Here is a 24,128-nt window from a genome sequence, read left to right as displayed (position 1 = left end):
ACAGAATAATCATTCCTTTCAAATGGGCACTGAACATTTAAAACATTTAGCTACATCACATTCTGGCTCACAAAATAAGCCTCAATAAATTCCAACAAATAAAAAGTGTCCAGGACACATCCTGTGGCCATGATGCAATGAAACTGGAATTTTCTAATAAAAAAATTATAAGAACAACAAGGTTAAATCTTGGAAGTTTAACCACAAGAAACTAACAATAACAACAGCAGTCTTCTAAAAATCTGGGTTTAAACTGGAAATCAAAGCTGCAGTTACAGGCCATTTCTAAAATAACAACAATTAGATCATCATGTTTTAAAATCCATGTGTTGTGGCCAAAGGGTCATTCAGAGGAAAATTTCTAGCTTTTTACAATAATGATGACGCTGACAGTGGTGGCTATAGTAACTGTACTGGCCAACCAACTGTGCTAAGGGATTCACATCTGGTGTTTCAGTTTATTGTCTGTCCCAGAACTGCTGCAAGGTGATTCCTACAGTCATTCCCCATCTTCCAGATAATGAGACTGGAGTCACAGTTCAGTAGATTTTCCAAGTCAGATGTTTAGTAAATAATCGGACAGAGGTTTAAACTCAGATCTAGTTGGGCTCAAAGCTAAGCAGGTAATGACGGCATGATATGCTGTTATTTCTAAAATAGAAAGAATGGGTTTTAGGGAACTAAATATTACCCTCTAGAAGATGGACACAAGCACAAAATAAATATCAGAAAATCAAGAAGGAAAAAGGAATAAAACTAAAGCAGAAGTAAATGCATTAGAAAGTAAACTGAAAAGAGCAGATGTTTTTACTAATTCTGAGTCCTTTGAGAGGACCAGTAGAATAGCTCACTTCAATCAGGTGAGTAAAATAGGAAGAAGGACCAGAGGACCGACTGAAATGCATGTCAGTGGTCTCTATATAGTTCAGAGAAAAAATTTAAATTGTGAAATTGTAAAAGGCATCTCTATACTAATAAATTGGAAAATCTTGATAAAAGTCACCCATCTTATCAACAATGTAAGTGAACAAAACTGTCAAAGGAAAATATTTTTTAAAAAACTGAATAGATCAGGGGACTTCGCAGGTGGTTCGGTGGTTAAGATTCTGCACTAATGATGCAGGGGACATGGGTTCCATCCCTGGTCAGGGAACGAAGCTCTCACATGCTGCACATGGTCTGGCCTAAAACATAAAATAAAAATTAAGTTTCTTAAAAAAAAAATTAAATAGACAGCCACCAAGGAAACAATGGAAAATTTCAAAGAACCACCTCAAACATGATGACAGGACCAAGAGATTTTCTGGAAAACTACTTGAAACTTTTACTGAGTATATTTTAAATTGTGTTGTGTATGTGTTAGTCGCTCAGTCACGTCCAACTCTTTGCGACTCCATGAATTGTAGCCCACCAGGCTCCTCTGTCCATGGGATTCTCCAAGCAAGAATACTGGAGTGGGTTGCCATTCCCTTCTGCAGGGGATCTTCCTGACCTGGAGATCAAGCCTGGGTCTCTTGCTTTGCAGCCGGTTTCTTCACCCTCTGAGCTACAAAAGAAGCCCTATTTTAAGTTAGTAAACTATTTCAGGCCCCGGCCTTCAGCAGTGAAAGCGCAGAGTCCTAACCACTGGACCTCCAGGGAATTCCCCCAATTCCTTTTTTAATAATAACCTAAGACAGCAGAAAGTGAGATGAAGGGTCATTTCTTTTTGCTTTGTTTGCTTTTTTAAAAAAAGAGTTTTTAATTAATTAATTTTTGGCTGTGCTGGGTTTTCATTGCTGCTCGAAGGCTTTCTCAAGTTGCGGTGAGCAGGGACTGCTCTCCATTGCGGTGCACCAGCTTCTCATTGCTGCGGCCTCTCGCTTCAGAGCATGGACTCTAGGCACTCAGCCCTCAGTAGTTGCAACACTAGGGCTCAGTAGTTGTGGCACATGGGCTTAGTTGCTCCGAGGCACGTGGGATCTTCCCAGACCAGCAATCAAACCTGTGTCCCCTGCATTGGTAAGCAAATTCTTATGACTGTGCCACTAGGGAAGTCCACCGTTTCTTTTTGTGAGCCTAGATATAAAGATCCTAAACAAAATATTAGCAAACTAAATTCAGTTCTCTATGAGAAGAATTGGGGTCCAGAAGGATAACAATATTAGAAAAAAAGCCAGTGATATGTTTCTTCACACTGAGAACTCAGAAGAATGGTACACAACATGGCTGAGGAGCTGAGAAAGTGTTTAGCAGGCAACACCATTCTTGGAGAAAATACTTCCCAAATTGCAATTAGTAATTTGGACAATTTCTTTAATAAAAATAATTTTATCTCAGGATAGCCATCAATATTCTACTCAACTGTGAAAAGCTAAAGAATTTCCGTTAACATCTAGAAGAAGACATGGAACTCCTCTATTGTTACCATTGTTTATTAAAGTCCTGGAAACTTTAATCAATAGACTTAGAAAATAAAATGAAATAAATGGTAAAAATATTATAAGATGAAGTGAATTTGTTAATAGTTAGATATTAGTCAATTGGAAACACAAGGGGAACTGTTGAATAGCTTCTGGATAGGAGAGATCTGTAAGATTGCTGGTTATGAAATAAATGTGTAAAAGTCATAACTTATAGATAAGTTATGAACAAGTAGAAAAATATTTTAATAATGGTCTATTCAAAATAGAAAGGAAAGTGCAGAGGGATAAATGTTATTAGAGATATTTAAACTCTATATGATGAAGAACATAAAATTTGACTGAAGGTCTGAGAAAAAAAGCTGAGCAACTATAAAAACAAAGCAAAAATTTTTTAAATGTTCCTGGATGAGAAGATTCTCTCCCCAGATTCATCTATAAATCTCAGTAAAAATGTCAACCAGATATTTTCAAATCTGAGAAAATTATTATTCAAATTAATCAGAACTACTAGCTAACAGAAATTAGCCATAAATTTCTATTTTATTTTTCAAAATAAAAACTTTTAATTTTTCTGGTTATAATTGTGATGGAAACTATAATTAAAATTTAATTTAAAATTAAAATTTCTTGTAACTGTCATAAGAAATCAGAAATAAGAAATTAATAAGTAAAAAGAAAAAACTCCTTGTAAATTTCACCCCCTAGCATCTTCACCTGCCAAAAACACTGTTCACAGTTTGACGTCTATTCAGGCAAGTACATTTTTATAACCCAAACTAGCTGGTATGACTATTTTATGGTGTTTCTTAGCTTTACCACATACTGTGAACTTCTTTCCATATCCATATATTTTATTCTTGAGATTGGTCACATAATGTTCTGTGTGTGAGTGTATCATAATATTTTTAATAAAAACCTCTCCTTGATGTACATGTAGGTTATCCCCACTGTTCTACTATTTTCTCTGTTTTAGTCCATGTATGTGTCAGTACTCAGCCAAGACCTTCTCAGAACTATCTGCTCTCGTTCCCACGTGGTTAGCATTGTCATCTCCATTTTATGGGTGATCAGCTAAGTCATAAAGGAGTTCAATCCTTGGTTTGAGGTTGCACAGATAAGGGGCAAACCTGCCATGGAAACTAAGGCCACCTCCAGAGTCTAAGCTCTCGGCCAGGTCATTTTCTGCACCTGCTTGTCATTCCTCCCAGTTACAAGCATTCAGTGCTAGGCAGCTGACTGCTTTTTTCATGGCAACAGTATTTATTGAGTGTCTCCTACCTGTGAAGCCTTCTTCACAGCACTGGCATCTCTAAAAATATTTATCATTTATTATTTATTTGGCTGCGTTGGGTCTTAGTTGCAGCACGTGGGATCTTCATTGCCCCACACAAATCTTTAGTTGCAGCCACAGACTGTCTAGTTGTGGCCCGTGTGTTCAGTAATTGTGACTGTGGCTTCTCTCTAGTTGCAGAGTGGGGGCTTATTTGCTCTGCATCATGTGGGATCTTAGTTCCTCAGCTAGGGATCGAACCCATGTCCCTGTCATTGCAAGTTGGATTCTTAACCACTGGACTGCCAGGGAAGTCCCCAAGCACTGGGATTTTTTTTTTAATTTATTTATTTTTTATTTTACTTTACAATTCTGTATTGGTTTTGCCATACATTGACATGAATCCACCACGGGTGTACATGCATTCCCAAACCTGAACCCCCCTCCCACCCTCCCTCCCCACAACATCTCTCTGGGTCATCCCCACGTACCAGCCCCAAGCGTGCCATATCCTGCATCGGACATAGACTGGCAATTCGATTCTTACATGATATTATACATGTTTCAATACCATTCTCCCAAGTCATCTCACCCTCTCCCTCTCCCACTGAGTCCAAAAGTCCGTTATACACATCTGTGTCTTTTTCAAGCACTGGGATTTAATGAGGAATCCATCTTAGCCAATCCCTTCAGAACAGTGGTGGGTGGAGATGCCTTTCTTGAATTTATCTAGATTCTTCTTGAGGTTAATTATATTTTCACCCTTTTCTCTCTTGGAGGGAATACATGCCGATGAGGTAATAGTCCTGTCCATCTTCATCTTTTGTCTCAGAGGCCTGCGCTTTTTTGGAGGGCATCCTGGTGACCCCACTTGTGCCTGCCTGTTCATGGATTCGATCACCTGCCAGGGTGCTTGAAAGTGCAACGTCCCCTGTGAGGGCCTCCTCTTGAGATCTCACATATGCCTTTAGAATTTTCCTGAGAGCAGACTTCAGAATGTCTTTCCAGTGACTGTGCGTGTGTGTTTGCATGCTCAGTGGTTCAGTCATGTCTGACTCTTTGTGACCCCGTGGACTGTATCCTGCCAGGCTCCTCTGTCCGTGGAATTCTCCAGGTAAGAATATTGGAGTGGGTTGCCATTTCCTCCTCCAGGGGATCTTCCCAACCCAGGGATCGAGCCCACATCTCCAGCAGTGGCAGGCAGATTCTTTACCACTTGAGCCACCTGGGAAGCCCAGCAACTATATGGGCACCCCTTAGCCCAGTGGAGTTGACACATAAAATTAACCATCACACCTAGGATCATTTCACCTTATATTAACGTGGGAAAGGTCCATTGGGGGCAAAGGAACCTTTGAGATGCTTACCCACTATTCATTCATTCACTGGACATGCAGATGCCTCTACTCTGTGTGTGGCAAGCCTTGACAGAGCTCTGGGGACATAAAATGATGAGATATGGTCTCTTCCCTCTGGGAAGTAACAGTGCAGAGGAAGAAAGATCAAGTGTATAAAACTCAGATCAACACAGCCGGCTCACTTTAACAGTTGGGAAAGAGGCTGAGAGGCGCTGTGCCGCTCGTCCTGTCCCGTGACCGATGTATACAGACATACATCCCACTGATTCCAGCCACAGGTCCCTGGAGTCCTATTAAAGACACTCTTTTAGAAAGAAAAGGAGCCATCAGTTTCCTCCCTTCATTTCTTATCTCTGAGTCACTCCTCAGCTGAAAACAAAAAAATTACCCCCGGGCTGGAGTGACCAAACTTTAAAAATTGCCTTTGATATAGAACACTGTCGGAGAACTCAGAAATTTGAAACACATTTTATCAGCTAGTTCTCCTCTCTCCATATGGTTATGCACCCTTGCAGAGTTCTCCAGTGAATTAAGTGTATTTTAACCAGATGGAAATACCATGGTTTCTTCTCTAGTGGGTTAGCTATGCCCAGCAAAGAGGCAAGCACGTAAGAGTTTTTCTCAGCAAGTGCTTGCAAAGTCAACAAGTGAAAAGGAAGGACGGAAAGAAGAAAGAAGACCAGAAAGAAGGAGAGAAAGGAGGACTTAACTGATGCAACCCCGGCCCCCAGTCTGGAGATTCTTCAAGTCCCTTTAAAGGATGAACCGTCTGTTATTTTGCCCTTCAACTTTATGTTTTTGACACTGCATTTTCTTTCGTAAAAAAAAAAAAAAAAAATTTTATTTGGCTGTCCGGGTCTTAGCTGTGGCATACAAGATCTTTCATTGCCATGTATGGATTCTCTAGTTGGAGCACCCGGACTCAGTAGCTGTGGCTCTCAGGCTTAGTGGCCCTGTGGCATGTAGTTCCCCGACCAGGAATCAAACCCATGATCTGTGCCATGTGGGGCAGATTCTTAACCACTGGACCACCAGGGAAGTCCCAGTTCTGCATTTTCTATGCAGATGACAGCTTAGCCAAGGAGGGTCTAAAGTTCACTGAGACTATGATGGTGAGTCAGTTTGTGTCTCCTTTGGCCACAATCAAAGTTTAAAATCCTCCTCGTGTGGGTCATATGGAGACCTTTCCAGCCCGAGCATTCTATTGAAGCTCTAACTAAAGTGAATACAATCATGGTTTGGAGGAAAGGCCTCCAAGGAGTAGGAGAGCTGATTCCTGGGGTGAAGTGGATCCTTCGGAGTTTTCTGTTGGGTAAGGGGAGCAGCTGGTCCTTTTTAGCACAGCCACATTGGAAGCCTCAGCTGTGCATCCTTGGGCAGCCTTGGAAGAGAACTGAAAGACAGCCTGGTGGAGGACCCACGGGGCTAGAGCAAGGCTGACAAGAGCTTGGCAAATGCTCCTACAGCCCTGGGGTAAAATCAGAGAAAGCTCGTTACTTCTGACCTTTTGAAGACTGGAATTGGGCAACAGCATGGGCTTGCCCACCAGCTCCGCTCACATTTGGTTCCATTAGGGAGCAGAAGCTGGTTCCAATGTCCTGAGCACAATTACCAAAGCTAAGTTGAACCGTGTGACCACGGTGCTGTGTTTTCAATTATTCTCTCTCTCTCTCCTCTCTTATTATGCCAGGCCTAGAGGGAACACAGGCTCACACAGAAGTCCGATCCTGGCTTCTCCTCTACAGTCCTTTTGCAATTTTTCCCTTCCTTTTTTACATTTTCCACAGTAACAAGGCTCATTTTGCAAACCCTCTTTGCTCTAGACTGAAGGGTTAATCCCTGGTCCCCAGTGCATAACCAGCCTCCCATCCCGGGGCTCCACTGGACATCCCACGTGACAGCCACAGCCGCAGAAGTCGCGGTTCTCTCTGGAAAAGCTTATTTTTAAAAACTGACTGTACTCATCAGACACTCCTACAACGGTCCTCTGGGATTAGCCCAGTTTCCACCAAGGAATTCAATCCTCTGGTCTCCTAAACCCTACACGCAGCTAATGTTTCCACCACTGAGGGCAGGACATGCATTTTACGGGGTCTCAAGGGTCTCCACATGTTTGTGATCTGGAAAATGCTCACTGAATGAGCTCACCTTTGCTAGGACAGCTCTTGTGGGCTGCGGAGGGTAGGGAGATAGAGGGGGGAAGGGAACTGGGTTTGCAGTCTAAGAATACACACAGATGGTGGTAATGCTTGGTGAAAAAGAAGGCAAGAGGCCTTTATTCCAGAGCCAAGCACTGAAGGGGAGAAGAATTTGGGCCTTGACTGGAGGTGACTGGCTCCTCTACTAGACTTGGATGGGATAAAAGACAGTTTCAAAAAGCCTCTCAACCTTTGAATGTCACTATTTTCCATAACTTATGCCAGTGGCATCAGAAAGAACAACTATGCCAGGAGGACTTTTTTTAAGCAAAAAAAGAGGAAGTTTTATTCATTTGTCTAAGTGAATAGATAGTATGGCTTCAGGTATAGTATGGCTTCAGGCATGGCTGTATTTAGGTGTTGGTATTATATCATCTAGGCTCATCCTTCTCTTTCTGTCTTCCTTTCTATCTTCATCTTCCTCTGTGAGTTCTGGACCTTGTGTGTTGGCTTCACTCTCAGGCAACCCTTTCCACAAGGTGGTATGGACAACTCCGTATTTATAGGTTCTCCGTACAGCACCAACAGAAGTCCAGAAGGATTTTAAACTTTGATTGTCTTTCAGTATTTCAAATGCCTAGTGGACCAGTGTTGGCTGTGACACACACACACACACACACACACACACACACACACTTCCTTCTCCATGAGTCCCAGGTGAACTACAGGGAAATCCTCACGAAGTTGAACAAAATGCAATGAGGTTTGGATACATTAATCTTTACAGTGGTGCTGGTGTTGAGAGCTTATAGTTCTGGGATGTTGAACTGACAGAATGCAAAGGAATGCCTGTGTTGGGTTATGGTGAGAGGGAGAAGAGCATTTACAATTTGGATTTGAAAGATGACACCCAGAAGTAAAAGCTAGTAATGAGAAGATGGCGGCGGGGGGGGGGGGGGGGGGGGGGGGGCAAGAGCTACTCTAAAAGCTTGATTTCTGTGTACTCTTCAACCAATAGATATGAGCATTGATATTCATATTAATGAATCCTCTAGAAATAAGGCAGGTTTTGAGCAAGCAGACCACGCCCTCTGGACTTGGGTTCATGACTTTGGTAAAATGTAGAAGTGATTTAAAAAAGTTTTAGTGGTTTTGGGGGAGGAAGCTGACACTGTGGGCTGTAACTCAAAGAGGAGGTGAGCCTGAGGGCAGAAAGTACAGAGTGTAAAACATTTTGTTCAGGAAGTGGAAGGGCCGAAGAATGGTCCATTGTCAAAACCATGCTTGTTGTTAACAGTGTTTGTTAGTATGCTTTAAAATCTGTTAAGGAACTTTCCTGGTGGTCCAGTTGCTAAGACTCCGTGCTCCCAATACAGGGAGACAGAGTTTGATCCCTGATCAGGGAACTAGATCCCACATGCTACAACTAAGAGCTCACATGCTGCAGCTGAGATCCCGCATGTTACAACTAAGACTTGCTGCAGCCAAATAAATAACAAGTAAATATTTTTTAATTAGTAAATAAGTAAATATTTATATTTACTTATAAATAAGTAAAGTAAATCAGTAAATAAGTAAATTTTTTTAAATAAATAAGTAAATATTTTTAAAAATCTGTTAAGGTAGCAGTGAAAGTGAAAAACGAGTCACTCAGTTGTGTCTGACTCTTTTGTGACCCTATGGACGCACCAGGGTCCTGTGTCCATGCTATCTTCCAGGAAAGAATTCTCCCACTGGGGGAGGTAGCCATTCCTCTCTCCAGGGTGTTCTTCCCAACCCAGGGATCAAACCCAGGTCTCCCACATTGCAGGCGAATTCTTTACCATCTGAGCCAACAGAGAAGCCCAAGAAGACTGGAGGGGGTAGCCTATCCCTTCTCCAAGGGATCTTCCTGACCCAGGAATCAAACTGAGGTCTCCTACATTGCAGGTGGATTCTTTAGCAACTGAGCTACCAGGGAAGTCTGGCAGATCTCATGTTGTATGTTCTTACCATAATTTTAAAAAGGTGAGGGAAAGATATGAAGGAGATAAAGAGAGACAGATAACAAGAAGAGGATATAAATACAACATGTAATTTTTCAAAGATGGACAATTTGAATATGTTTACATGCTGAGGATAAAACCCAGAAGAGAGGGAGAGATTGAGATTAAAGAGAGACACTAATCAATGGCTGTGCAGAACCACGGCAAAGATTCAGGCCCCAGAGTCAGACTGCCTGCTTAAATTCCTGCTTTCACTGAGTTCTGGCTGTGCAGTCTTGGGAAACTGACCTAACCTCTCTGTGCCTCAGTTATCTTTCTAAAAAAAACTCTTGTTTATTTTTTAGCTGTACTGGGTCTTAATTGTGGCACGGAGGATCTTTGATCTTCATTTCAGTGTGTGGGATCTTCAGTTGAGGCATGCAAACTCTTAGTTGTGCCATGTGGGATTTAGTTCCCTGACCAAGAATTGAACCTAGGCCCACTTCATTGGGAGCACAGAGTCTTAGCCTCTAGACCACCAGGGGAGTCCCCAGGAATTCTGTTTTTGTGTGTGTGTATGTGTGCAAAATTAGGATGTTAATGGAGCCTACAATAGATTTTACGAGAACTAAATTGTAAAGCAATTAGAACAGTACATCATAAGCACTAAATAAGTGTTGTTGGTGTTGTTGTTGTTGTTGTTGTTGTTCAGTCGCTCAGTCATATCTGACTCTTTTCGACTCCATGGACTGCACCACACCAGGTTTCCCTGTTCTTCACCATGTCCCGGAGCTTGCTCAAACTCATATCCTTTGAGTCGGTGATGCCATCCAACCATCTCTTCCTCTGTCGTCCCCTTCTCTTCCTGCCTTCAATCTTTCCCAGCAGCAGGGTCTTTTCTAATGAGTCAGCACTTCAAATCATGTGGCCAAAGTATGGAGTTTCAGCTTCAGCATCAGTCCTTTCAATGAGTATTCAGGATTGATTTCCTTTAGGATTGACTGGATTGATCTCTTTGCAGTCCAAGGGACTCTCAAGGGACTCTCAAGAGTCTCCTCCAACACCACAGTTCAAAAGCATCGATTCTTTGGCGTTCAGCCTTCTTTATCATCCACCTCTCACATCCATACATGACTACTGGAAAAACCATAGCTTTGACTATATGGACCTTTGTTGGCAAAGTAATGTCTCTGCTTATTAATATGCTGTCACATGGTGTACTCTGCATATAAGTTAAATAATCAGGGTGACAATATACAGCCTTGATGTACTTCTTTCCCAATTTGGAACCAGTCCATAGTTCCATGTCTGATTCTAACTGTTGCTTCTTGACCTGCATACAAATTTCTCAGGAAGCAGGTAAGGTGGTCTGGTATTCCCATCTCTTTAAGAATTTTCCACAGTTTGTGGTGATCCACACAGTCAAAGACTTTAGTATAGTCAATGAAGCAGAAGTAGATGTTTTTCTTGAATTCTGTTGCTTTTTCAATGATCCAGCGGATGTTGGCAATTTGATCTCTGTTTCCTCTGCCTTTTCCAAATCCAACTTGAACATCTGGAAGTTCTCGGTTCACGTACTATTAAAGCCTAGCTTGGAGAATTTTCAGCATTACTTTTCTAGCATGTGAAATGAGTGTAGTTGTGTGGTAGTTTGAGCATTCTTTGGCGTTGCCTTTCTTTGGTTGACCTTTTTCAGTCCTGTGGCCACTGCTGAGTTTTCCAAATTTGCTGGCATAATGAGTGCAACACTTTCACACCATCATCTTTTAGAATTTGAAATAGCTCAGCTGGAGTTCTATCACCTCCACTAGCTGTGTTCATAGTGATGCTTCCTAAGGCCCACTTGACTTCGCATTCCAGGATGTCTGGCTCTAGGTGAGTGATCACACCATTGTGGTTATCTAGGTCTTTAAGATCTTTTTTGTATAGTTTTTCTGTGTATTCTTGCCACCTCTTCTTAATATATTCTGCTTCTGTTAGGCCCATACCATTTCTGTCCTTTATTGTGCCCATCTTAGCATGAAATGTTCCCTTGATATCTCTAATTTTCTTGAAGAGATTTCTAGTCTTTCCCGTTCTATTGTTTTCCTCTATTTCTTTGCACTGATCACTTAAGAAGGCTTTCTTATCTTTCCTTGCTATTCTTTGGAGCTCTGCATTCAGATGGGTATATCTTTTCTCCTTTGCCTTTAGCTTCTCTTCTTTTCTCAGCTATTTGTAAGGCCTCCTCAAACAACCATTTTGCCTTTTTGCATTTCTTTTTTCTTGGGCATGGTTTTGATCACTGCCTCCTGTAAAATGTTAGGAACCTCTGTCCATAGTTCTTCAGACACTCTATCAGATCTAATCCTTTGAATCTATTTGTCACTTCTACTGTATAATCATAAGGGATTTGATTTAGATCATACCTGAACGGCCTAATGGTTTTCCCTACTTTCCTAAATTTAAGTCTGAATTTTGCAGTAAGGAGTTCATGATTTGAGCCACAGTCAGCTCCTGATCTTGTTTTTGCTGACTGTGTAGAGCTTCTCCATCTTTGGCTGTAAAGAATTAGTCTGATTTCAATATTGACTATCTGTTGATATCCATGTGTAGAGTCTCTTGTGTTGTTGGAGGAAGGTGTTTGCTATGACTGTGAGTGAGTGAAAGTGACTCAGTTGTGCCCAACTCTTTATGACCCCATGGAATTCTGCAGCCCAGAATACTGGAGTGAGTAGCCTTTCCCTTTTCCAAGGGATCTTCCCAATCCAGGGATCGAACCCAGGTCTCTCATATTGCAGGAGGATTCTTTACCATCTGAGCCACCAGGGAAGTCCAAGAATACTGGAGTGATCACACCATTGTGGTTATTTAGGTCTATCCCTACTCCAGCGAATCTTCCCAACCCCAGAATTGAACCGGGGTCTCCTGCATCGCAGGTGGATTCTTTACCAGCTGAGCTATGAGGGAAGCTATGACCATAGATAACCATCATTTTTATTGTTTTTAAGTCTGGAGAAGCTGAGGAGTGGAATCCAGAAAACAGATGGGTGGATTGGATGTGCTCCATAGGAGGGCACATGTTTCACTATGAAGGGTATGGACAGGTAGGAAAGGATGGCAAATGGACTTGTGAACTCTGGCGTACACTGTCACGTGTGTGAATCCTCTCTACGTGGTTGTGCTTGTGTGTACTCTACTGTACAGTCCTGTGTAGAGGACAGTCGTGTAGCATCTTTATTTCAAGCCCAGGATATCCAGAAGCAAGTGTAAAAGCAGTGGTGATATAGCTGATCCTACTGTGCTTTTCAAGGTATTGTGCTGTGAGATTAAAATTTTCTTCATTTTTTTTGTTTTTTCTTTATATATTACTTGTGTGAAAAGTATCATAAACCTATTACAGTACAGTAGGGGCTTCTCAGGTGGCTCAGATGATAAATAATCCATCTGCAATGCAGGAGACCGGAGTTCCTTCCCTGGGTTGGGAGGATCCCTTGGAGAAGGGAATGGCAACCCATACCGGTATTCTTGCCTAGAGAATCCCATGGACAGAGGAGCCTGGTGGGATGCAGTTCATGGGGTCACAAAGAGTCAGACACGACCTAGCGACTAATACTTTCTTCCCAGTACGGTACTCTATAGCCTATCGTGTTAGCTGAATACCTCAGCTAACTTAGACTTATGAACAAATTGGACTTATGAACACATTCTCAGAACAGAACTGACTTGTATATAGGGGACTCACTGTTTTCTAGATGGAAGGAAACAGAGTACAGGACTTTGGGATATTGGCAAGAGGGTGTTTGATAAAATGGACCAATATTTAGTTGTGTTAATTGCTCAGTCATGTCTGACTCTTTTCAACCCCGTGGACTGTAGCCCACCAGGCTCCTCTGTCCATGGGATTCTCCAGGCAAGAATACTAGAATGGGTAGCCATTCTGTTCTCCAGGGGATCTTCCAGATCCGGGGATTAAACCCGAGTCTCCTGCATTGCAGGTGGTTTCTTTACTGGCCTCACTTGTGGCTCAACTGGTAAAGAATCTGCCTGCAGTGCCAGAGACCTGGGTCCGATCCCTGGGTTGGGAAGGTCCCCTGGAGGAAAGAAAGGCTACCCACTCCAGTATTTTGGCCAGGAGAATTCCATGGAGTGTATAATCCATGGGGTCACAAAGAGTCGGACACGACTAAGCGACTGACTTTCACTTTCACTTTGTTTACTGTCTGAGTCACCAGGGAAGCCCACTGAGTTAAGTTATATTAAAGCATCAGGAAGAGAGCCTGATATATAGGGTACACTCTCAAATAGTTATTCATTCATTCATTTTGATTCATTGTTATTGGTTGCTATAGACATGTACGTGTGTGTTCAGACATGTCCGACTCTTTGTGACCCCATAGACTGTAGCCTCCACCCCACCTCCAGGCTCTTCTGGTCATGGGATTTGCCAGGCAAGAATACTGGAGGGCATTGCCATTTTCTCCTCCATGGGATCTTCCTGAACCAGGGACTGAACCTGCGACTACTGTGTTTCCTACATTGCAGGCAGATTCCTTATCACTGAGCCATTCAGGTTGGTAGATATATTGATAAAATTAAAACGCTAATAGAGAAAACAATACAATGCACCTGGGTATTGAAAAACACTGTCTTTGTTCAAGAAGATGTTGTCTTGGGGAGATTATATAATAAGAAAGGGTTTCTGCATGATGAAATGCTGGAAGACCTCTGCTTTTCCTTATTCAGTACTAGCTGTGCACCAACAGCAGTACCCGTGGGCCAAGAGCATCCCACAGTCTGTTATTCTGGCAACAGGCTTTATTTTGTGGCTTGGGCCTGAGTCAGAACTCTGCAGCATCAGAGCCCCTTTAACCACCTGCCTCATAGACAGGATTCATGCCTGAATCCATGACAGGCACTTCTCAGTGAAGCGGAGCTGAGCTGTGCTGAGAGTGATGCTGTTGACCTGATGAGTAAAGCCAGTTTTTGACTCATCCCAGGGTTTGATCCCATGGGGAAAGATGACAAAGGAGACCCTCAGCCTGGCTGAGATACCAACCAGGTGTGACATTGATGCTGGGGAAAGGCACACAGGTTTGCCAGGTACCTGTTGTGTGCTAAGCCCTTTGGCATGAACCATCTAAGATTCACCTTCTTTTATACTCAAAACAATCCTGGTGGGTCAACATTAGGTGAGCCTCCCAACCTCCTTGTAGGCTCTTTATCTGGGAATTGGGCTTCCCAGGTAGCTCAGTGGTAAAGAATCCACCTGCCAAGCAGGAGACACAGGTTTGACCCCTGGGTCGGGATATCCCCTGGAGGAGGAAATGGCAACCCATGCCAGTATTCTTGTCTGAGAATCCCATGGACAGAGGAGCTTGGTGGGCTACAGTTCACGGGGTCTGAAGAGTTAGACATGACTGAGTAACTAAACAGCAGCAGCATCTAGAAACTGAGGGCATAGACATCAGCAATCTTCAGCCTGGGCTCTGAATCCCCAGGTTTACTTGGAGATCCTGCAGGAGTGACCAGGGGAAGCAGAAGGGGACTGGCAGGTTCAGCCCAGTCCTTTTCTTCACTCTGACCTGCTCTATAGGCTGGAGTACCCCATACACTCTTGTCTGAAGAATGGCTTTTACATTTAAAAGTCTCACAGGTCTCTGTGATCTCTAAACTCCTACCAGTGATCTGATCACTGACTGTCCTGCAAATGCTCTTTGTGGCTTTGCATTTGAACCTCTTTCTCTCAGTGTCTCAGTGTCCCTGTGTGTAGAAGGAGGGTTTGGATAAGAGAAGCTCTGGGCTCTGTGAGCCTCAGAGTGATTGTTGTTGTTCAGTTGCTAAGCTGTGTCTGACTCTTTGCGACCCTCATGGACTGCAGCACGCCAGGCTTCCCTGTCCCTCGCTGTCTCCCAGAGTTTGCTCAAACTCATGTTGGTTGAGTCAGTGATGCCATCCAACCATTTCATCCTCTGTTGTCCCCTTCTCCTCCTGCCTCCAATCTTTTCCAGATCAGGGTCTTTTCAAATGACTCAGCTCTTCACATTGGGTGGCCAAAGTATTGGAGCTTCAGGAGGCTGTGGTAAACACTTGATCCCTCCATGTGGCCGGCACCCTGGAAGGGCCAGTCAATCGAATGATGATCTCTCCATCTGTCCTGCTTCACAGACATCGTGGCTCAGTTCCAGGACTTGTGTCTCGCTCCACTTGTCTGCAGCAAGTCCCATTGCCTCTTCCTATTTCCTTTCTCCTCCAGGGACCCACGAAGTGGTGGCTAAACCCAGTCCAGTCACCACTCGTCAGCCAAGGGCCAGAGATCAGGAAAGGAAGAAAGGCAGCTTTACCTCCTCCCTGAGGATGGAGCCTCACAGCCGTTCCGGAAAGAGCAGAAAATCCACCAAGTTGCGGTCCATCTCCCGCTCCCTGATCCTCTGTAACGCCCAGACCAGCGATGACAGCTCAAGCCCCGACGAGAGATACCCTGACCCCTTTGAGATTTCCCTGGGTCAGGGCAAGGAGGGAATTTTCCACTCATCTGTGCAGCTGGCAGATACGTCAGAGGCTGCGCCCCGCAGCATTCCTGACCTCACACTGTCCTCCGAGGCCACACAACTCCAGGCAGCTGGGAACGATCGAAGCAAGGCCTGCAGGAGGATGTTCTTCATGAAGGTGTGCCAGGGTGTGTGTGGGGTGGGAGGAGTCCCCGATGGCTCCTGGGGCCATGAATGAAAGTCAACACATCATCCTAGTCCAAAGTGAGGGAGGCACCGAGTTCGCATTCTGAACAAGAGCAGGGAAAAGGTGATCATGAAGGCTTCTCTAAAGAAGGGACATTCAGGACCTGAATGAAGAGAGCAGAGAAGTGAGTCAAATGAACATCTGGGGGAAGAGCATTCAGGCAGAGGGAACAGCATGTGCAAAGACAGGAAGAGGAGAGTGTGCACAGGGTATCCAGGGAAGAGGGGAGTGGGGAGGATGGAGTCGGGGTGGGAGCCAGTGTCCACCAGACATGGAGCTTTACCCTCAGAAGGACGGGGAAACATGGGAAGATGGAGCAGGGGTGCTGGTGGTTTAATTGCTAAGTCATATCCAACTCTTTGCGGCCCCAGAGACTGTAGCCCACCAGGCTCCTTTGTCCATGGAATTTCCCAGGCAAGAATACTGGAGTGGGTTGCTGTTTCTTTCTCCAGGGGATATTCCCAATCCTGCAATCAAACCTGCATCTCCTGCATTGCAGGTGGTCTCTTGCAGGTGGATTCTTTACCAGCTGAGCCACCTCAATAATTTTAACAAGCCCTCTGGCTCCCAAGCAGGGAGTGGAGCCTAGGGAGGCCAGTGAACAGAACTATGATCATAACCCAAGCCAGAAGTGATGTGGTTTTACTGAGGGGGTCATGGCAGTGGTACTGTGGATGGTCAGGGTAGGTATTTACTTTCAAGCCACAGCTAGCACCATTTGTCCACGGGAGGATGAAAGGTGGCAAGTTTAACTGCAAGTTCTGCCTTGACCAACCCCAGGGAAGGAAGATGGTGTGTTCTAAGATGGGAAATATTCAGAGCTGCAGAAATGACCAGTAAAAGGTGAGATGCCACTGGAAGGACATAGGATTTGACAACGCTGGGGTGGATGGGAGAGACTTCCAGGTGGAGGGAACTGCATGAGGAGAGATGCAGCAACGAGGAGGCCCCAGTGGTGATGCATGGGCTCCATGCATAGAATGGTATGTCTGGAGCTATGTTCTGGGAGCCTGTCTAGTGGCAGGATGCTGGAGACCTGGGGAGGCCAGATGAACGGGCAGAGGACAGGAGACTGGCAAGGGGTCCGGGGAAAGCCTCACCTTCTCATCTCTCTGTGAGTCATATGTGCACTAAATACTTTGGTTTAGATGGTGTTTTCACAGTTCTTTCTCATTGACCCTTTCCAGGGAAGAAGGAGATCACAGCAGCATTTGTATTTCAGGGGCAAGGGGATGAAGTATGGCCTAAGGGCTGGAGGTGTGGGCTCATTAGTCTGATTGCTTGGGTTCGAGTCCAACTTTCCCAGTTAGTAAACTGTGTGTTCCTGGAAAATTTACTTTACCTTAAAAAAAATTTTTTTTTAATTTATATTGAAGTATGGCTGATAAACTGGAGGAGGGCATGGCAATCCACTCCAGTATTCATGCCTGGAGAATCACCATGGACAGAGCAGACTGGCAGACTTCAGTCCTTGGGGTTGCAAAGAGTTGGATATGACTGAATGACTAAGCACATAGCTGATAAACAGTGTTATGATATTGATAGTGTCAGGTTTATGGCAAAGTAATTACACATACAGAGGTATCTGCATGCTAAGTCTCTTCACTGGTGTCCTACTCTTTGCAGTCCTATGGACTGGAGCCTGCCGGGGTCCTCTGTCCATAGGATTCTCTAGGCAAGAATACTGGGGTGGGTTGCCGTTTCCTTCTCCAGGGGATCTTCGCAACTCAAGGATCAAACCTGTGTCTCATGTCACCTGCATTGGCATGTGGATTCTTTTACCATGGGTGCCACCTGGGAAGCCCCTATAAATGTATCTATTCTTTTCCAAATTCTTTTCCCATCTAGGTTGTTACATAATATTGAGAAAGAGTTCCCTGTGCTACACAGTAGGTCCTTACTGATTGCTTTAACTTTTTGTGTGTCCGTTTGCTCATCTATGAGATGGAGACTTTTAGTAATGATACATACTTCAGATGAGTTTTATGAGGATACAGTTATAAGTATTTACACAAGAAAATCCACCATGCAGTGCACATTGTTGTTGTTGTTGTTTAGTCGCTAAGCTGTGTCAGACTTTTTTGCAACCGGATGAACTGTAGACTCCTCTGTCCATGGGATTCTCCAGGAAAGGATACTGGAGTGAGTTGTCATTTCCTCCTCCAAGGGATCTTCCTGACCCAGGGATCAAACCCACGTCTCCTGCATTGCAGGCAGATTCTTTAACATCTGAGCCACCGTCCTGTGTCAAAAGTGCCAGGGCAGAAAGGTACATGTTGACAGCTGGTCCCAGTATCCTTTCCTGGAGGAGCCTCTGTGTCCTCAGGAACACCCCCGCCCCGTCCCTCCTCACAGGGACTCACTACTCCCCGCGCTGGCTCCTACCCTGCCTTGCACCCAGGCGTGACTCCATTGGCCCAGGGGGACTCCTCAGCCTCCAGCAATGCCATGGTTACACTGATTTCAAAACAACGTCTGGAGAGAGGCCCTATGACATCATGCCTGTTTCTAGAAACGCCTAATATGAAAATTAAAAAAGAGGAAGTTAGATAAACAGCCAACTGAAAAAAGGAATAAAAGCCTTATTGGATGTGTTGTGTTTGGCACGACCGGGACTAAGTCAGTCACTGCCCAGGGATGTGCCAGAGCTGGGCAGGGACGTGTAGAATCTGAAGCAGACATTTGGATCTGCGCTGTGCACTGAGGGTCCAAAGGGGCTTCTTCTTCAGGGTAGCGTCCAGAGCCCTGGGGAAGAGTGTTCAAAATCAGATTCCCCAACTTAGTAAACAGAAACTCAATGTATCAGACCTAGACTTTATTTTTTATTATTTTTTATGGACTTTTCTTTAAAAAAATCTTTAATACATATTTTATTTAATCCAATATATCCAAAACATTGTTTCATTAACATAAAATTATTATCAAATGATATCAAACAATTATCCAAGTATTTTACATCTCTTTTTTTGTACTACGTCTTTTGAAACCAGGCATATTACTTACATAACATCTCAGTTTGGACTAAAAACATTTCTTTTTTTTCTCTCTTTCTTATTTTTTAAATTATGAAAGTATGGTAACACATTTAAAAGAGACTTGGAAAATACAGAACACAGTTACACATAGTCCTACTATATATTGCAATTATTTTTTTAAGTAGGTAAATTAAGATTTTTAGTTGGGGTTTCCGGAGAAGGAAATGGCAACCCACTCCAGCACTCTTGCCTGGAAAATTCCATGGATGGAGGAGCCTGGTAGGCTGCAGTCCATGGAGTCGCTAAGGGTCAGACATGACTGAGCGACTTCGCTTTCACTTTTCACTTTCATGCATTGGGGAAGGAAATGGCAACCCACTCCAGTGTTCTTGCCTGGAGAATCCTAGGGACGGGGGAGCCTAGTGGGCTACCGTCTATGGGGTCAGAGTCGGACATGACTGAAGAGACTTAGCAGCAGCAGCAGTTGGGGTTTCAGTATCAAACTCTGAAAAATTAATAGAATGAATATACAGAAAAGTAGAAGGATATGGTAGACCTGAAAATCACCCTGAACCAGTTCAACATAATTAAGATTTATACAATTTTCACACAACAGTAGCATACAAATTCTATTCAAGTTCCCATGGATTATAAACTGGGACACACTAGGACATATCCATGGACATAAAACATGGTGCAAACTTTTCATAAACCTAGACTTTTCAAAGGAAGGAATGCACAGTCTCCTTGGCTACTCCAGACCCACTGTCTTTTTCTAAATGGAAAGAGTGTTTTTTAATGCCCTTTAAGTAGAATATGGAATGCATTGAGAGATTGGGATTGACATATATACACTACTGATACTATGTATAAAATAGATAACTAACTAATGAGAACCTACTGTATAGCATAGGAAGCACTATTCAGTGCTCTGTGGTGACCTAAATGGAAAGGAAATCCAAAAAAGGAAATCCATATGGACATGAATTTGAGCAAACTCCTGGAGATATCGAAGGAAGAGGAGCCTGACATGCTGTAGTCCATGGGATCAAAAAGATTCAGACATAACTTAGCAACTGAACAACAAAATGAATGTATAGCTGATTCACTTTGTTGTACAGCAGAAAATGACACAACATTGTAAAACAGCTATACTCCAGTAAAAATTTTTTTGAAATTAAAAACATTAAAGTTATAAATCAAGGTAAAATATTTTTTAATATAAATTTATTTATTTTAATTGGAGGTTAATTACTTTACAATATTGTATTGGTTTTGCCATACATCAAAGTGAATCCACCACAGGTATACACGTGTTCCCCATCCTGAACCCCCCTCCCTCCTCCATCCCCATACCATCCCTCTGGGTCATCCCAGTGCACCAGCCCCAAGCATCCAGTATCATGCATTGAACCTGGACTGGGGATTCGTTTCATATATGATATTATACATGTTTCAATGCCATTCTCCCAAATCACCCCACCCTTTCCCTCTCCCACAGAGTCCAAAAGACTGTTCTAAACATCTGTGTCTCTTTTGCTATCTCGCATAGAGGGTTATCGTTACCGTCTTTCTAAATTCCATATATATGCGTTAGTGTACTGTATTGGTGTTTTTCTTTCTGGCTTACTTCACTCTGTATAATAGGCCCCAGTTTCATCCACCTCATTAGAACTGATTCAAATGTATTCTTTTTAATGGCTGAGTAATATTCCATTGTGTATATGTACTACAGCTTTCTTATCCATTCGTCTGCTGATGGACATCTAGGTTGCTTCCATCCTGGCTATTATAAACAGTGCTGCGATGAACATTGGGGTACAAGTGTCTCTTTCAATTCTGGTTTCCTCGGTGTGTATGCCCAGCAGTGGGATTGCTGGGTCATAAGGCAGTTCTATTTCCAGTTTTTTAAGGAATCTCCACACTGTTCTCCACAGTGGCTGTACTAGTTTGCATTCCCACCAACAGTGTAAGAGGGTTCCCCTTTCTCCACACCCTCTCCAGCATTTATTGCTTGTAGACTTTTGGATTGCAGCCATTCTGACTGGCATGAAATGGTACCTCATTGTGGTTTTGATTTGCATTTCTCTGATAATGAGTGATGTTGAGCATCTTTTCATTGTTTGTTAGCCATCTGTATGTCTTCTTTGGAGAAACGTCTATTTAGTTCTTTGGCCCATTTTTTGATTGGGTCATTTATTTTTCTGGAATTGAGCTGCATAAGTTGTTGGAGATAAGTTTTTGAGATTAGTTGTTTGTCAGTTGCTTCATTTGCTATTATTTTCTCCCATTCCGAAGGCTGTCTTTTCACCTTGCTTATAGTTTCCTTTGTTGTGCAGAAGCTTTTAAGTTTAATTAGGTCCCATTTGTATATTTTTGCTTTTATTTCCAATATTCTGGGAGGTGGGTATTAGAGGATCCTGCTGTGATTTATGTTGGAGTGTTTTGCCTATGTTCTCCTCTAGGAGTTTTATAGTTTCTGGCCTTACATTTAGATCTTTAATCCATTTTGTGTTTATTTTTGTGTATGGTGTTAGAAAGTGTTCTAGTTTCATTCTTTTACAAGTGGCTGACCAGTTTTCTGAGCACCACTTGTTAAAGAGATTGACTTTAATCCATTGTATATTCTTGCCTCCTTTGTCAAAGATAAGGTGTTCATAGGTGCATGGATTTATCTCTGGGCTTTCTGTTTTGTTCCATTGATCTATATTTCTGTCTTTGTGCCAGTACCATTGATCTATATTTCTGTCTTTGTGCCAGTACCATACTGTCTTGATGACTGTGGCTTTGTAGTAGAGCCTGAAGTCAGGCAGGTTGATTCCTCCAGTTCCATTCTTCTTTCTCAAGATTGCTTTGGCTATTCGAGGTTTTTTGTATTTCCATACAAACTGTGAAATTATTTGTTTTAGCTCTGTGAAAAATACTGTTGGTAGCTTGATAGGGATTCATTGAATCTATAGATTGCTTTGAGTAGTATGCTCATTTTCACTATATTGATTCTTCTGATCCATGAACATGGTATATTTCTCCATCTGTTTGTGTCCTCTTTGATTTCTTTCACCAGTGTTTTATAGTTTTCTATATATAGGTCTTTAGTTTCTTTAGGTAGATATATTCCTAAGTATTTTATTCTTTTCATTGCAATGGTGAATGGGATTGTTTCCTTAATTTCTCTTTCTATTTTTTGATTATTAGTGTATAGGAATGCAAGGGATTTCTGTGTGTTGATTTTATATCCTGCAACTTTACTATATTCATTGATTAGCTCTAGTAATTTTCTGGTGGAGTCTTTAGGGTTTTCTATGTAGAGGATCATGTCATCGGCAAACAGTGAGAGTTTTACTTCTTCTTTTCCAATTTGAATTCCTTTTATTTCTTTTTCTGCTCTGATTGCTGTGGCCAAAACTTCCAGAACTATGTTGAATAGTAGTGGTGAAAGTGGACACCCTTGTCTTGTTCCTGACTTTAGGGGAAATGCTTTCAATTTTTCATCATTGAGGATAATGTTTGCTGTGGGTTTGTCATATATAGCTTTTATTATGTTGAGGTATGTTCCTTCTATTCCTGCTTTCTGGAGAGTTTTTTATCATAAATGGATGTTGAATTTTGTCAAAGACCTTCTCTGCATCTATGGAGATAATCATATGGTTTTTATTTTTCAGTTTGTTAATGTGGTGTATTACACTGATTGATTTGCAGACACTGAAGAATCCTTGCATCCCTGGGATAAAGCCCACTTGATCATGATGTATGATCTTTTTAATGTGTTGTTGGATTCTGATTGCTAGAATTTTGTTAAGGACTTTTTCCCCTATGTTCATCAATAATATTGACCTGTAGTTTTCTTTTTTTGTGGCATCTTTGTCAGGTTTTGGTATTAGGGTGATGGTGGCCTCATAGAATGAGTTTGGAAGTTTCCCTTCCTCTGCAATTTTCTGGAAGAGTTTGAGTAGGATAGGTGTTAGCTCTTCTCTAAATTTTTGGTAGAATTCAGCTGTGAAGCCGTCTGGACCTGGGCTTTTGTTTGCTGGAAGATTTCTGATTACAGTTTCAATTTCCGTGCTTGTGATGGGTCTGTTAAGATTTTCTATTTCTTCCTAGTTCAGTTTTGGAAAGTTGTACTTTTCTAAGAATTTGTCCATTTCTTCCACATTGTCCAATTTATTGGCATATAATTGCTGAGTAGTCTCTTATGATCCTTTGTATTTCTGTGTTGTCTGTTGTGATCTCTCCATTTTCATTTCTAATTTTATTGATTTGATTTTTCTCCCTTTGTTTCTTGATGAGTCTGGCTAATGGTTTGTCAATTTTATTTATCCTTTCAAAGAACCAGCTTTTGGCTTTGTTGATTTTTGGTATGGTCTCTTTTCTTTTGCATTTATTTCTGCCCTAATTTTTAAGATTTCTTTCCTTCTACTAACCCTGGGGTTCTCCATTTCTTCCTTTTCTAGTTGCTTTAGGTGTAGAGTTAGGTTATTTATTTGACTTTTTTCTTGTTTCTTGAGGTATGCCTGTATTGCTATGAACTTTCGCCTTAGCACTGCTTTTATAGTGTCCCACAGGTTTTGGGTTGTTGTGTTTTCATTTTCATTTGTTTCTATGCATATTTTGATTTCTTTTTTGATTTCTTCTGTGATTTGTTGGTTATTCAGATGCGTGTTGTTCAGCCTCCATATGTTGGAATTTTTAATAGTTTTTCTCCTGTAATTGAGATCTAATTTTACTGCATTATGGTCAGAAAAGATGCTTGGAATGATTTCAATTTTTTTGAATTTACCAAGGCTAGATTTATGGCCCAGGATGTGATCTATCCTGGAGAAGGTTCCATGGGCACTTGAGAAAAAGGTGAAATTCATTGTTTTGGGGTGAAATGTCCTATAGATATCAATTAGGTCTAACTGGTCTATTGTATCATTTAAAATTTGTGTTTCTTTGTTAATTTTCTGTTTAGTTGATCTATCCATAGGTGTAGTGGGGTATTAAAGTCTCCTACTATTATTGTGTTATTGTTAATTTCCCCTTTCATACTTGTTAGCATTTGTCTTACATATTGCGGTGTCCTTTGTTGGGTGTGATGCTTTCTAAGGCCCACTTGGTCATGGTGCATGATCTTTTTAATGTGTTGTTGGATTCTGATTGCTAGAATTTTGTTAAGGATTTTTGCATTTATGTTCTTCAGTGATGTTGGCCTGTAGTTTTCTTTTTTTGTGACATCTTTGTCGGGTTTTGGTATTAGGGTGATGGTGGACTTCTCCCTTGATAAACACAAGTACTTGGACAACCAAGGTCAAATAAGTTCTT

The 24,128-nt window shown here is 42.3% G+C and overlaps 1 protein-coding gene across 3 annotated transcripts in view; it reads left to right on the top strand.

The window, feature by feature from the left end:
• The window catches only part of IL16 (interleukin 16), a 113,868-nt gene that overhangs the window by 16,625 nt on the left and 73,115 nt on the right, over positions 1 to 24,128 (top strand). For all 3 annotated transcript variants that reach the window (XM_040257392.1, XM_040257393.1, XM_040257394.1), the window contains exon 2: positions 15,371 to 15,783. In XM_040257392.1, coding sequence (XP_040113326.1) covers positions 15,371 to 15,783 — 413 coding nt within the window. The remainder of the gene's footprint in view (positions 1 to 15,370; positions 15,784 to 24,128) is intronic.

Source organism: Oryx dammah, unplaced genomic scaffold, assembly GCF_014754425.2.
Source record: "Oryx dammah isolate SB20612 unplaced genomic scaffold, SCBI_Odam_1.1 HiC_scaffold_16, whole genome shotgun sequence".
NCBI lineage: Eukaryota > Metazoa > Chordata > Mammalia > Artiodactyla > Bovidae > Oryx > Oryx dammah.
Note: the sequence above shows the minus strand (reverse complement) of the source record. Positions and strands in the feature narration are given on the sequence as shown.